This window comes from Peromyscus maniculatus, chromosome 8 (genome assembly GCF_049852395.1).
Source record: "Peromyscus maniculatus bairdii isolate BWxNUB_F1_BW_parent chromosome 8, HU_Pman_BW_mat_3.1, whole genome shotgun sequence".
NCBI lineage: Eukaryota > Metazoa > Chordata > Mammalia > Rodentia > Cricetidae > Peromyscus > Peromyscus maniculatus.
The window spans coordinates 60,035,161-60,049,496 of NC_134859.1; the positions used below are offsets into that span (position 1 = coordinate 60,035,161).

At 41.7% G+C, this 14,336-nt stretch overlaps 1 protein-coding gene across 1 annotated transcript; it reads right to left on the reverse strand.

Annotated features, from left to right (window-relative positions):
• Window positions 1-2,072: 2,072 nt before the first annotated feature.
• Window positions 2,073-11,075, reverse strand: LOC102927405 (olfactory receptor 3A1-like). Its single transcript, XM_076577762.1, has 2 exons — window positions 10,999-11,075; window positions 2,073-4,358 (listed from the first exon to the last, which is right to left on the reverse strand). Exon 2 carries the CDS (start codon window positions 4,350-4,352, stop codon window positions 3,405-3,407), a length of 948 nt encoding a protein of 315 aa, XP_076433877.1. The 5' UTR covers window positions 4,353-4,358; window positions 10,999-11,075; the 3' UTR covers window positions 2,073-3,404.
• Between the last annotated feature and the right edge of the window lie 3,261 nt (window positions 11,076-14,336).

Below are 14,336 nucleotides of genomic sequence, written 5' to 3' on the forward strand. Positions count from 1 at the left end.
TTTGAAGATGATCTCATCTGGATTTCAGGGGCCCATGGCTTCTGACCTCATAAACCAGACTCCATGCTGTTTGGTGAGAGGCTGTTCCAGGGACAAGGACTTTATGCATCCTCCAGGCTCAAGAGCTGGAGTTTGTAAATGCTTAGGAATTTGTATGATTGTTAATTTCATGAACTGGAGTGCGTGGGTGTGTGTAGCATTGTAGATGTGAGTGACTCATGGAATCTCCTGCTTTCCCACTCGGTGAGTGTGCACTGGGATGTCTACTGGGAATAAGGTATCACAAGTTGTCATGCTTTCCCGACTTCACAATCTAGGGTATGCATGAGGCAGAAATTGTGTGGATATAGGTCCCAAAACATCTAGAATGCTTGGGCAGTGTGAGTACACTGAGCATCAGAATCGTGTGTATGGAGCAGGAAGTCTGGGGACCTCTTGATAATGGGTACAAGTCGATTCAACTGGGGGATGTCAAGCCTGGTACTGGAAACCTACTTAACTACCTGGCGCTAGTGACACCGTGGATCTTAGAGGAGAACCTATTACTGCTACTATACTAAGAAAGCATAATTTCCAACTGCATTTCCAAATACATATCCTTATACCAGTAAGTGTAGTCCCGACCCCTCATTACAGAAGCTTCTCTTTGCAGCAGACTGAGACCATTACAGAAAACCATAACTAGTCAAGATGCAGAAACAATTGATCTTGGGGTGCCCAGGCCTGATGGGTACATCTACAACACAACTCCTGCACCTCAGGGGCAATCACAGAAGAGGGACTGGAAAGATTGTAGGAAGCAGAGGACCAGGAAATCTACCATGAGACTGTGTCTTCTAGAAATGGCAGGGAAGCGACATCCATGGTACCTCAACAATAGGGCTGCCTAAGCAAGACCTGAACAATAATAATACCAATAGACATGCTATCATATAAGGGAGAAATCTCATGGAATCCTACACCCTAGACAAAGAACTTCAGAAAATAAGGGATGCTGACAGAGAAAGAATACGTTTTTCCCAAGAATGAGTCCCCTAACTGGTTATCCAGTACTAAGTGGTCAGTCCTGAAATCATATATATACAAACAACACTTAATGAACACAGCAGGTTGTAGTCATATACTTATGCATTTATGTATATGTAACAATAACAATGAGAAACCATGAAACTGAGAGAGAGGAGACTTGGAGGGCATTGGACAGAGGAAAGGGAAGAGTTGCAATTATGTAATTATATTTTAATTAAAAAATTTTTTTTTAAAAAATCACTAGGCTGCACAAGAGCTTTTGACAGCCAGAGCCCCTAACAGGCCCAGGCTGTACCAGGCCTGCAATGGCAGCCACAGCAACAGGAATTCTTCATAACTTTTTGATAGCTCTTCCCTGATTGGCTAGATGTGGTTAAAGATTTAGTTGATTAAGGCCCATCTGGTCCTGCACAAAGATTGTTAATCCCTTATTGACAGTAAAATGTGTCTGGTTTGTTCTCTGTCTTTGTCCTCCATTCTTGGAGGGGGTGGGACAAGAATCAGAGTGGAGGAGATGAGAGATGATCTTTACCCATCTACTGTTTCATTATCTGCTTGGGGCCTGATGTTTGCAGGGCTGTGGAAATGTGTGCAGGAGGAGATAGGTCCAAGGACTTTGACTCTGTCTCCTCCAGGAAAGGTAGGGAGGGATGGAATTATGTGTAGGAGGAATGGAGACCTCTAACCTGGCCAGAATGGGCTTCCAGCATCAGAAACATTCATGGGAAGTGGGGTGGCTAGGGACCTTTAACCTGACTTGTGGGGTACTTTTGGGGTGTGAAAAGTGTGCACATGAGGTACAAAGTCAAGGGACCCCTTACCTGTCCAGACCAGGAAGTCATGGGGTGCTGGAAGTGTGTGTGGGAGCAGAGGGTCTGGAGACCTCAAACCTGTCTGTGTAGGGTGGTCAGGGAGCTTTTGGTGTAGTGGAGTGTGGATAAGACGTGGGTGGTCTGGGATGTCTTGCCTATCTGGGATAGGTGTTTGTAGATCCAGGGAAATGTTGAAAACTAATTTTCTTATAATTATGACACAATATCCATGAGCTTATAAAAAGATATATTTGAATACATAAAATATGAAACTTGCAGTTAGTGGGAGATGAAAAAAGGAGTGAAAGAAAAACAGCAAATTGGGAGACTGGAATTATTTGCAAAATAAACAGCAGAGTTTCTGCAAATCAATGTGAAAATCGTTAACAGTCGACATAAATCCTAGACAGAGGACAAAACAAGACAATTCTAACTAAGTAGCACCAATGGATTGTATCGCCCAGCACAGATGGTCATGACAAAGGGTGGCCCTGGGTGGCTTAAGCAACAGAAATGCATCTTGCTACAGTTCTACAGACACAAAGTCCAAGATCCAGTTGCAGCCTTGGCCAGGTTCTGATGAAGTTTCTTCTCTTGGCTGTGAGAAAGTCAGCTTCCTACTGCTTCTTCACATGTCAGGGACTGAGGGTGACTGAGGGTCCTGAGTCTCACTGGATTAAGACCCCACCCCAACCTCACTTCACCGTGATCACTGACAATTTTTTCTCTTGAAAAAAATTTTTTGAATGTTTGAGAATCTCATATATGTACATAGTTATTTTAATCATGTCTACCTCCATCACCCTTGTGGGATCTCCCCTGGACTCTTGCTCCAACACATCTGCCTCCCAGTTTCATGTAATGTTTTACTTTTTAAAGAAATAGCCCACTGTGTCTAATTAGTGTTGCCTGTAAGTTCATGGGTGTGGGGTCACCCACACCCATGGGAGCATGTTTACTTTCTAAGTAACATACCCGCAAATATGTCACATTAAAGGGTCAGAGATTACATAGATGAATTGAGAAGGAATCACAGTTTGAGTCATATCATGGAAAACAAATATTTGAAAATATAACCAAACTGAGGTGAACCTCCAAAATTACATCTCAAAATAGCAATTTTTAATATTATAATAATTTTAATTATTTACAATTAAACATTAGAGGAGTTTATTTATAACAGTCACTGTTACCAAATAGTTGGGAAGAACAGTTTCATTTACATCAGAATAATAAAACAGTGTAAAATTTGTGTAAGGTAAGAGAAAAATATACATATAAATAGCAATTTTTATTTCATTCAGCTAAAGATTTGTGTTTATCACAATGTATAGAATACTTGCAGAATAATAAAACAAATCTCTAAGGAAAAATCTTAATATTGATGTATTGTTCGTTTGTTTTCTTGAGACAGGACCTCATGCAGCATAGGTTGGCCTCGAAGTTGCTGTCAAAGATGAAATTGAATTTCTTATCCTCCTGCCTCCACTCTCAAGTGCTGGGACTCTAATTATGCACAACCATGCCCAGTTTGCACTGTGTGTTCTGACCTCCTGAGCACCCTCATGCCATGTCTCGCTTCCCTGTCAGCACCCTCCTCAGGGCACCCTGCACATCGGGGTTCCGAAGGCTGTAGATGAGTGGGTTCAGCATGGGACTGATGACAGTATTGAGAATGCCAATGCCCTTGTCCTTGTCTGAAGCCTCCACTGAACCCAGCCTCATGTAGCTGAAGACGCCTGTCCCATAGAAGATGCCCACCACAGTGAGATGGGAGCCGCATGTGGAGAAGGCTTTCTTCCTGCCCTCCGAAGATCGGATTCTCAAAACTGCAGCTGCCACATGGATGTAGGAGGTGACAATGAGAATCACGGGTGCACCAGCCATGAGGACACCCAGACCAAAGAGCAGCAGCTCATTGAGCTGGGTGCTGGAGCAGGACAGCTGGAAGAGCTGGGGAAGGTCACAGTAGAAGTGATTGATCACATTGGGGCCACAGAAGTTGAGTGTGGATATGGCCACGGTGTGGGTCAGTGCATTGCTGAAGGCACAAGCCCAGGACGTGGCCACCAAGATCCTCTGGACTGTGTGGTTCATGCGGGTGCTGTAGGTGAGGGGCCGGCAGATGGCCAGGAACCGGTCATAAGCCATGGCTGTCAACAGAAAGCAGTCAACCCCAGCCAGCTGATGGAAGAAGAAGAGCTGTGTGAGGCAGGCTCCATATGGAATTGTACGCTTGTGGGACAAGAGACGACCCAACATTGATGGGACAGTGACACTGATGCACCCAACATCCAGCATGGACAGATTCCCCAGGAAGAAGTACATGGGAGTGTGTAGTTTGGGTTCCACCAAGACAGCTGCCAGGATGCTTAGGTTGCCTCCAACTGTCAGCAGGTAGGCGAAGAAGAAAATCACAAAGATGACAGGCTGCAGCCCTGCTGTCTCTACCAAGCCCAGAAGAATAAACTCGGTAACTGCCGTTCCATTGGTCTTAAATTTGGACTCCATGAATTCCTGTCACAAGATATTTCAGAGTAGAAACAATCCATCTTTACTGTAATTAGTCAATAAAAATGCACTGTTTCATATGCTAAGCCTGAGGATAAACTTCTGTGTATCGCAGGGGCTTTGTGGTAGTTTGAATGTAATTGGCCCCTATGAACTTCGTAGGGAGCAGCACTATTTGGAGGTGTGGCCTTGTTGAAGGAAATGTGTCACTGTGGGGGTGGGCTTTGAGGTCTCTTTTGCTTAAGCTTTGCTCAGTGTCATAGTCCACTTCCATCTGATCAAGATGTAGCCAGCACTATGTCTGCCTGCACAATGCCATGCTCCCTGTCATGATGATAATGGACTAAACCTCTGAAACTGTAAGCTGACACCTCAATGAAATATTTTCCTTTACAAGAGTTGTCATGGTCATGGTGTCTCTTCACAACAATGAAAGTCCTAAGACTCTGGCCAAACCTCCAGTTCTGTGCTTTTACCTCAAAACCTTGCCTATAAGTTGCCTGATGGTACCATTACTTTAGACATTTCTCCCCACACCATGAGAGGTAGTCAATGCGTAGAGAAGATGTGGTATATACATGCAAATAAAACAAAGCAGAAATCTCCAACAGTAAAACTCAAGAGAAAGACAAATCATGGGAAACTCAGAATTAGGAGAAAATTAGCCAAGTAGGAAAAAGCGATTAAAGTCAATCATGATGACACATAAAGGAGGTTGACTCAAGTTGAAGGCCGGCCCAGGCAGTGAGAGGAGAGACAAAGGGAGAGGGAGCAGGAGAGAAAGGGAGAGTGGTATATACAAATGAAGAATTTTCATAAAGCAACAATAATCAACTACGAAATCTAAAAGTCTCACTTTGTAACAGATGCCACAATTTGATGTGAATTAAGAAAGAGTATGCAGCAGATAAATTTTTGACTGAAGCACATGTGCAGACACCTAGAAAAATGACTAGTACAAAATATCTCTCAGGTCCATCAACACATAGGAACACACAAGCTTTCAGATTTATTTCCCCATAGTTTTCTTTTAATCCCAAGCGAGCTCTAATGAGTCATATTAGTGTTATGACCACAATGTATTATACATTAATATGTCATATACTTGCATACACACACACACACACACACACACACACACACACACACACACACACACGTTCCTCAGGCTCCAAGAGGTCCCCTCATGGCAGAGTGACTGCCCTTCCTCTCTGCTGGGTCACAGGGTTAAGATATTATTCCTCAGCAGATTCAACACAGTTCAGAATCCTACAAGAATTTTTCTCCATGTTCTATGAAATAATAAAATGACATTTATTACATGATTTCATGATTTTGTAAAATCCACTAATAACAAAACAACCTGCTGACTTCTCAGTTCCCACCAGAGTGAATCTGTGTGGGGTTCACCAGCGTGCATTGCATAGTGTACACACTTGAGCGAATGAGTATTTTCAGGATGCTGATCTTCTATTTATCAAGCAAACTCCTTTCTTTGACTTTACTTTTTGTGATTTTTTTTTTGTTTTTGCAACTGAAAATTTTTGTTTTTCTCATTTTATTATTTCTTTGAGGATTTCATATGATGCATTTTTATTATCTCCACCCCTACTCGCACTCCTCCCAGATCTGTCCCCCTTCCCTACCTGGCTCTTGTGTCCTCCGCTTGTTTTTTTAAAGCTATCTAGTATAGTTTACACTACCCATATACTCTTGGATGTGTGGCCCACACTGAGGGGTGGTCTGCCTGCCAGGAGCTATAGCCATGCAAATTTAATTTAAAATCATCTATGTCTTTATTAAAATTAGCTTTGACACACCCACGTCAAATTTCTGTCTTCTTGTTGTTGTTGTTGTTGTTAAAGTTTGTTTTTGAACAAGTTCTTGGCACCATGCCTGAGGGTTTTTACATGTGCTGGGAATCAAACTCAGGTCCCCATATGTATGTAGCAAGCACTATACTGACTGAGCCATCTGCCAATCTCCATATTTATAAAATGCCTGGCTTTCTATCTTTAAAAGTTATTCTTTCTAGTTGTGCGTTTATATAGTAGCTAACCTCCAAATTGCTGTGAGGCCATCAGAGGAAAGATTTGTAAGAGGAACACAGCAATGTGTCTGCTCATCTGGCCACTAAAAATAAGTTCTTCTAGCCAAGTGCCAAGAGGAACGTCTTAAGTCTAGGCATTACACACATGCATAATAATGAAACTAGATCCCTATTCATCATCATATATGGAAATGAGCTAAAAATGTACCAAAGACCCAAAGAAAAGATGGGAAAGTGCTAGAAGACGGTTCAAGACAGCAATATTGGCAAGGCAGTTTTGGATAAACACAAGCAACAAAAGGAAAAATAGACAAGTGGGATTAGGTTAAAATCAGAAGCTTCAACACAGCAAAAGGAACAGAATACACAGGGAAGTCAGACAACTCACCAGCAAACACCCAAGTTACCTAGTTTTCTGCTTCGTTTCTATTAGGAGTTATGCCTTTCAGTACAGATTTTAGGCTAAGGACTATCAGCTGACTCACAAAAATTAAAAGCCAATTAAAAGTGTCATTTCAGAACTGACAATGGTGGCGCTAAATAAAAATTACACCAAACAGAACCAAACCTGGGCACAGTCTGAAGAGGCAATTCTCAAAGGAAGACACACAGCCAACAAGGATGTGAGACAGACTCCCTCCACAGCAGCCAGTGTCGGTCACATCGTGACTAAAAAGGTTTTAGAAAGCATGAAATGTCCAGCTACTCATGCAACGGAGCAGAATTACCATTAGAAAACTAACCTGACACTTTGGGAATTTTCTTCTGGAGGGTGTTAGGGATGGAAGGTGATGAAATGTGAGTTGCCTCGTGCGTTCAGGAGGGACACCAGCATCGGGTCAACCCCCTTGTGTTCTAGTCCATCTGCTGCCATTGACAACGCTGGTCTAATGTGAAAGTTGTTGAACCATGATGTGCTGGTGGCCATGTCAGAGGCGCAGAAGATAGGAGTTGACTTCAGGGTGTCGGCCCACCAGGAGGTGAATCCCTGATGGGTAAACCTCAGCTAGGCGAGGCTCTGAGACCACAGACCTGAGTGCCTTTTGCTTCTGCTGTGCCTTCACATGTTTGCTGCTGCATCTTTCTCTGGTGTCTTGTGTGGAGGGAATGGGTGTGGGGAGATCCCCACTGCCTGTAATGTAGTGTGTTGTCTCATGGAAATATCCTGTTATACTAGACGTTTTTACCTGTGGATTATTATGAAGATGATTTCTTCCTAAGCTATACTGTCTAATTGATAATAGTAATGTTAGTCTAAATAGAATTTTGATGATAAAAAATAAAACAAGGAAGTGACACACAGCTAGAGCACATATGTTTCTATTGAGCCATATAGACTGTGGCTTAGGTTAATGATTAAGAAAAACAACTGAGTCCCAGTAGCCCAACTAGCTTAAATACTTTGACCTTAATGTTGGGAGATGTGTTCACAGGTTTCAGAGTGCATCATAGCTAAAACAATGCTTTGAAAATAACTCAAAGTTAGACTAAGATGTTTTGGTTAAATAGCTTTGAAGTAAAAAAGCCAAGAAGACAATCTAAAGCTTTAGAAAGGCACATAGTTGAATGGGAAACTCATTAAGGTCAGGGAACAAGAACTAAGCAGCCCAATTATCATTAGCTGATATGCATTTCTTGCTAGGATTGGTTGATGACCAAAGGTGATGATTAATTCCTTGTACCCATTTTTGCCCTCAATCTCCTGATATAAAAAACTATTGACGAGTGGGTATGCACCCTCAAGATTTAAAGTAGAGCTGATTCTTTTTCATATATAAAAGTTTAGGTTTGTGATTCCTTTAAGATGCCTTATAAGATTACCTTTCAAGATTAGTAATAAAGTGATTGGTCCTTTCTTTGTAACTGCAAAATGTAGCCTTCCAGTAAAAGAACTGGCTAAGAAAAGCACTTTGCTTTCTTACACTCTGTTAATCTATAACAAGTTGCTTTGGTATGCATGTTTGTGGGGTCTTGGGATAATTTGTTTTTCACCTGTAATACGTAAAATGTTTAATCATATAAGGGAGATGGAAAAACATGCTGTTTTTTTAATTGTATTCATTGTAATCATTCACTTGAAGAGTAGAATGTAAACACATTGTGATTTTTATATTGCCTGAAAGATTTTGTTGGGGTATATAAGCTGTAAGGGAAAGAATAGAGTTAAAATGAGTTAGAAGGAAAGAATCAAGAATGAGAGAGTTAGAAGGAAAACATCAAAAATAAAGTTGGAAGGAAAACATCAAGAATGAGAGAAGGAAATCAGGAAAATAAAGAATAGAGAATGCAAAAGGAGAATAAAGAAAAGGTCTGAAGGAAACTATCAAGAAAGTGTGTGAGTATCTTTTCCCTTAACCCCCTCAGATAAAAAAGTCAATACATGCCAACTCTGTGGATTCCTTTTGAGCCCTGCACTTCTGGAGGCTGTCCCCCTAGGCAGTGATAATGATGCATGGTGACCATGGAACTAAATCAACCATGAAGCTTTTCTGATGCATAATTGCATGTTCATCACATTACAAATGACAGAGGGCAATGTTTTTTTAAAAACTAACTACTTAAATAAAAAGGTATTAATTTATTTGTAGTAGTGTGCATTCATGTGTCTATACATGTGTGCCGTGGCATGTGTGCTATGGTGTTATGTACATAGGTAAGGAGATGACTTGAGGGAGTCAATTCTTTTAATCTACTATGTTAATCCTGGGGATTGAACTCGGGTCGTTGAGCATGGCAACAAGTACCTTTGCCTGCTGAGCCATTGTGCTGGCCCACAGAGAGCAATCTTACTGGCATACAGCTAAAAATGTCCCATTTCCTTTGTGAAGATAAATGTTGGCTCTTAGTATGATATCTGCTTATACATTAGAGCTTTTCCCTATAGACATCCCATTTCCTTTTACAGTTCTCTCTGGAGCAGGTCTGATTCTACCCCACTGATCCAGCAGACCCTCAGACCACCTACCTCTCCTCTCCCAGCCAGCAGCTGACACTCTAAACACTGAAAACATCCCCTATCTACACAGTTAATTTTCTATGTGCAACTTAGAGCAGCAGCAAATATGGGCACACAGGGATAGTTGGCAGAGTGTTGATCAAAATCCCAAATGAAGTGCCTACAATATAATGACTATCTGCTCTGTATGTGAGTTAAGTGGGGGACATTCAATTTGTTAACCCTTACATTGTCTAAAACCCCCTTAAGTCAATGGTCACATTCATTGTGTCATCCTGTGGGTCCTAAACACAGACCTAGAACTCATTCAGTAAGTGTCATATGAATTGGCACATTAATAGGAAAAAGGCATCCCCAAAGCATATCAAATAAGCAAAGAATAAAATCCTCCAGCTTGCTCTCTCCAATACAACTAAAGTTGTAAAGGTTTTGTGCTCTTCAATTTTCTTTCTCCCAGCTTTCTCAGATTGTTTTGCCTAGAATGATTTTTTTATTTCTTATCTCTTAACTTCTTACCTGGATGACAATACACCTCCACAATGGGGGTCATCCTGGTGTCCCCTAGCTCAAACTGCTTTCCACTAACGTCCTGTAGCACTCCGACTGTACCCTCTCCTAGTCTCTGCTACCCTCCTGTATGACCACTTCTCTGCAGGGCACAGCTGCGCTCCACTGTGGCTTGTAGGAAGAGTTTCGTCTGGTTTATCGTCCACATTCTCAGTTCCTGTCATCACCGTTTACATGCTGTGGGTTTTCAGTATTTCCAAAACAAATCCAGAATGAACTTTGGAACTAAAGCCATAAGACCAACATGATTTCAGTGCGGGGGGCCATTGGACTGGACTACAGGGCCTGGGAGGGTCTCTTGGATGAACCGGAAGCTGTGTAATTTAAGAAACTGATGTGAAGTACAAACTTGAGGGAAAGGCACAGGTGCACTGCTGTAGTCTTAATTCCTTTGTTCATACGGGATGTTTCTAAGGACTCAGGGAAGAACTAGACATCTGACTTATCTGGTGTGATTTTTTTCCCCAAACAGTCCCAAGTTATTTGTCAATTAGGAGGGCAAGACCCTGTGAATAAACAAGGCCATACAAGAAGAGTTGGCCTCACAGAGAAGCTCAGCAACCTGGAACCTACTTGTCATTTCCAAGAGTCTAGGATGAACTAGGTCTGTACATCCAAGAAGTCTGTGTCACACAAGGTTACCATGGTGACCTTAGCAGAAAAGGCCCCCTGCTATTCTCATGCATCCAGTCTGAGATGCAGGCTTTCTTAATTGTACCTCAGTGACTCTCTGATGATTCAGGCAAACTCTCTGGGTCTGATGATAAAGTCTCAGTTGGGCCCTCTGATGAAGTCAAGATGGCTCCTTGAGGGACAGGTTCAGGCAGAAAGGCTGGATTCTCTGAATGTGTTTATCTCTCACTAGAAACAATAAGCAGGTTTCACCCAGGAAATTTGCCCAGATGGCAGAAGGGCCCCGGCCTAGCTGACCCTAGCTCTTTCTTTCGTATGATGTATTATCTGAACGAGACTTTCCCTACTGAATTCTCTGAAATAAGAAGTCTTCCTCATTTGGTAGCAGCCCAAGTGACTTCTCAAGGAGCAGAAGGGAGCTCCTAGGAATACTTACTCACCTGTTGCACGTACTGTTGGTGAACAAGGCTTCTCTGGAAGAGAAAGGGGAGAGGGAGGCACTATGCAGGCCCTAGTCCCAGAGAGCAAGGTGGGGTCATATAAGAAAAGGAGTGACAGAGAGATGAGATCATCCTGCCATGGGGCTCCATCCACTGAGGAGTCACTCTCCAGGGACCTCAGAAATTAGCCCTCCCAGGAAGGAGGAGTTTGGGGAACTGCAATCCAAAAAGTATCCCTGGTCTTTAATGAACCCAATAATGATGTGTTGTGGCTTTTAACTCTTTTAAAAAGGTCTCACACTCAATTCTGTACTCTACCCCTCATATTAGTTCCCTGAGCATAACAAGGGAGTTACCAACCCCCATTTTCACATGAGGACGGTTAAATCTAGTGTATTCCTTTTTTCCATTCACTGTGGAGCTAATGAAGGTGCCAAAGTGCTTTTTGTCCTATGCTGTCTCTGATCCTAGTGTGAACTCTGAGCAGAGAGAAACCAAGTCCCAAGTCCCAGTTTTTTATGTAACCTGGAGATGAGAAAGGGGCACAAGAAAAGGGGGCTTTCTTGAAACTTACACGCTCAATCATGAGTCCTCATGAATGCAATGCCTTTCCCCTCGGGGCCCTGTTAGCAGAGGATCCTGGGCTGTGTGGAGGGATATCATAATGGAATGGCAGTAGAAGACCTGAGCTGAGTTAGGAGGGCTCAATCCAGAGATGCTGCCAAGCGCTATGATTTCCAGGACCTTAGAAGCTGAGGATCCTAATGATGAGATTAACGGCAGATGGCATGGGCCTTAGTAAACCCTCTTTCAGTGATTCAGTCTCAGTTAACAGGAATTTCCCACCATGATGAAGAATGTGCCTCTCCCTAGTTACAGCACCCTCCTTCCCTTTTTATGATTTTCTGGGGTAGCCTGTTGTGAGATGAAAAGCATTGATGTAGCAAACAGACCTGCTGATTTTCTTAATGAAAATAAATATTTTCATCCACCCAGGATTGGTCTGAAAATTAAATTAACCGTACATAAAGTGCTTATTAAGAAATCAGCAAATACTGTGATTGATAAAATAACAAAAACTGGTAAGTTATTTTGCTGATGTATCTTACTTAATCTTCCTGAAAGCTATTTAATGTAGCTTCAATATTTTTCCAACTGCAGGGAAGGAAACGGGCTCAGAAGTGTTTTACTAGTTTTCCCAATGTTAATGCGGCAGAGCTGGGACTCAAATTTCCAGAGTTGTGACAGCTTTCCTTCTCCCACCTGCTTGGAAAAATTATTTTGGCCATATCTCCTAACCTCAGTAGTTCTGTTTCTGCCTTCAAGACTGAGATTGGTGCTACCAGTCTTTAGCTATTTCATGATGCAGACCTGAATGTCTCCATCTACATGATGTTATCCAGTGGGAAGGGATGAGAGGCCACATACTCACCTTCAGGTATTCATCATTCTTCCTGTCCAAGTGTCCAATGTCCGTTCCACAGTGAGGAGCCTGAGACCCACAAGCAAGGCATGTGTCAGCCTTGTACTGGAATTCTATCTAAAAGCTGCATTCACCCATGTTGTAACATTTTGTGTACTTGGCTGCTTCTGCCCATCATAACATATCTTAAAAGAAAGCGTGTTATATTTTATCAAAATTAGAGAAATTAACCCAAACAACAAATCAGAAGGCCTGGAAATTGTAGTAGTACTTTCTCGTCAGTACTACCAGCCTGCAAATAGTGGCACAGAGACTTATTATTAATTATGAAAGCTTGGCCTTTAGCTTAAGCTCTTATAACTCAAATTAACCTGCTTTTATTAATCTACATTTTGCTACATGGCTTTTGCCTTTCCTCAATATGGCACATCCAACTTGCTCTGAGTCTGCTGGCAAAAATCAAGTGCCAAGATTCCTCCTCCTCTTCCTTTCTCTCCCCAGAAATTCTACCTATCCTCTCCTGCCTAGCTATTGGCTGTTCAGTTCTTTATTACACCAATCACAGCAATACATCTTCACATAATATACAGATATCCCACATTTCCCCCCTTTTTTTGTCTAAATAAAAAGGAAAGGTTTTAACGGTACATAGTAAAACTATATCAAATAAGAACAATTATCAGGTAAGAATTCACAAAGTCCAACCCATATGTACTTGGCAAATTCAGAGAAAATATTGTATTATCTACCCTATCATAGTTAGTCTAAAGTTTTATACTAAACACTAAAACACTTTCTATCATAACTTGTATTACCATCCTAAAAATATTTTTTTAGATCTTAAAACTTCTTTTTACATAAACAACTTGAGCTTTTATGTCTTTCAACATTATGGACTTTACTCCTCTTTTGTGAGTTGTTACTTTTCAATTTGGTAACAAGGAAAACTGTAACTATAACTGTCTAGTCTTCAACCCCATCAAAACCTGAGAAGGATATAATATTACCTGAGTAAACAGGAAGTATAGAGCAAGCAACTTCCAAAACTATAGAAATGATGGAAAGAGATAGCTACCTGGATAGTCCCCCCAGGTTCCTCTATAATGTTGGGACATCCATCTTCAACCTACAGGCCTAGAATATCTGACAGACTTTTCTGTGAAGCAGGAATTTTGAAGGATTGTTTTACCTTGTCTTGGCAAAGTTCATCAGTTGCCTTCCTTTGTATCCTGCTTGTCCAATTTGGACAGCATACTGTCGAGCATTTGAGGTAAAGGAAGTTTCTTTGCCCAGTGGCTAATTTTGCCACAATGAAAGGAAACTCCATATGGAGGTTCTTCAATGCCTATTGTAGCTAGAAATTTTCTTGCATCCCACCTGGTCCTGTAGCAACTCGGTCCCAAGTAAGCACACAGAGGCTTATATTAATTATAAACTGTATGGCCTATGGCTCAGATTTATTATTAACTAGCTCCTATAATCCTATAACTTAATTCAACCCATTTCTATTAATCTATGGGGTGTTTTGTTTTGTTTTGTTTTGTTTTGTTTTGTTTTGTTTTGTTGGTTTTTCAAGACAGGAATTCTCTGTGTAGCTTTGCACCTTTCCTGGATCTCACTCTGTAGACCAGGCTGGCCTCGAACTCACAAAGATCTACCTGCCTCTGCCTCCCAAGTACTGGTATTAAAGGCATGTACCACCACCGCCCAGCCTCTAATCTATGTTTTGCCATGTGGCTTCATGATAATACCTGTTCTCTCACATCTAGCTTCTCTTTGCAGTGGCTCACAGCTTCTGCCTGACTCCACCCTTCTTCATCTCTGTCTTCAGTTTGAACATACTGCCTAACCTTATTCTACCTCACCATTGGCCAGACAGCTTTAATTATCAACCAATGAAGACAACATATATTCA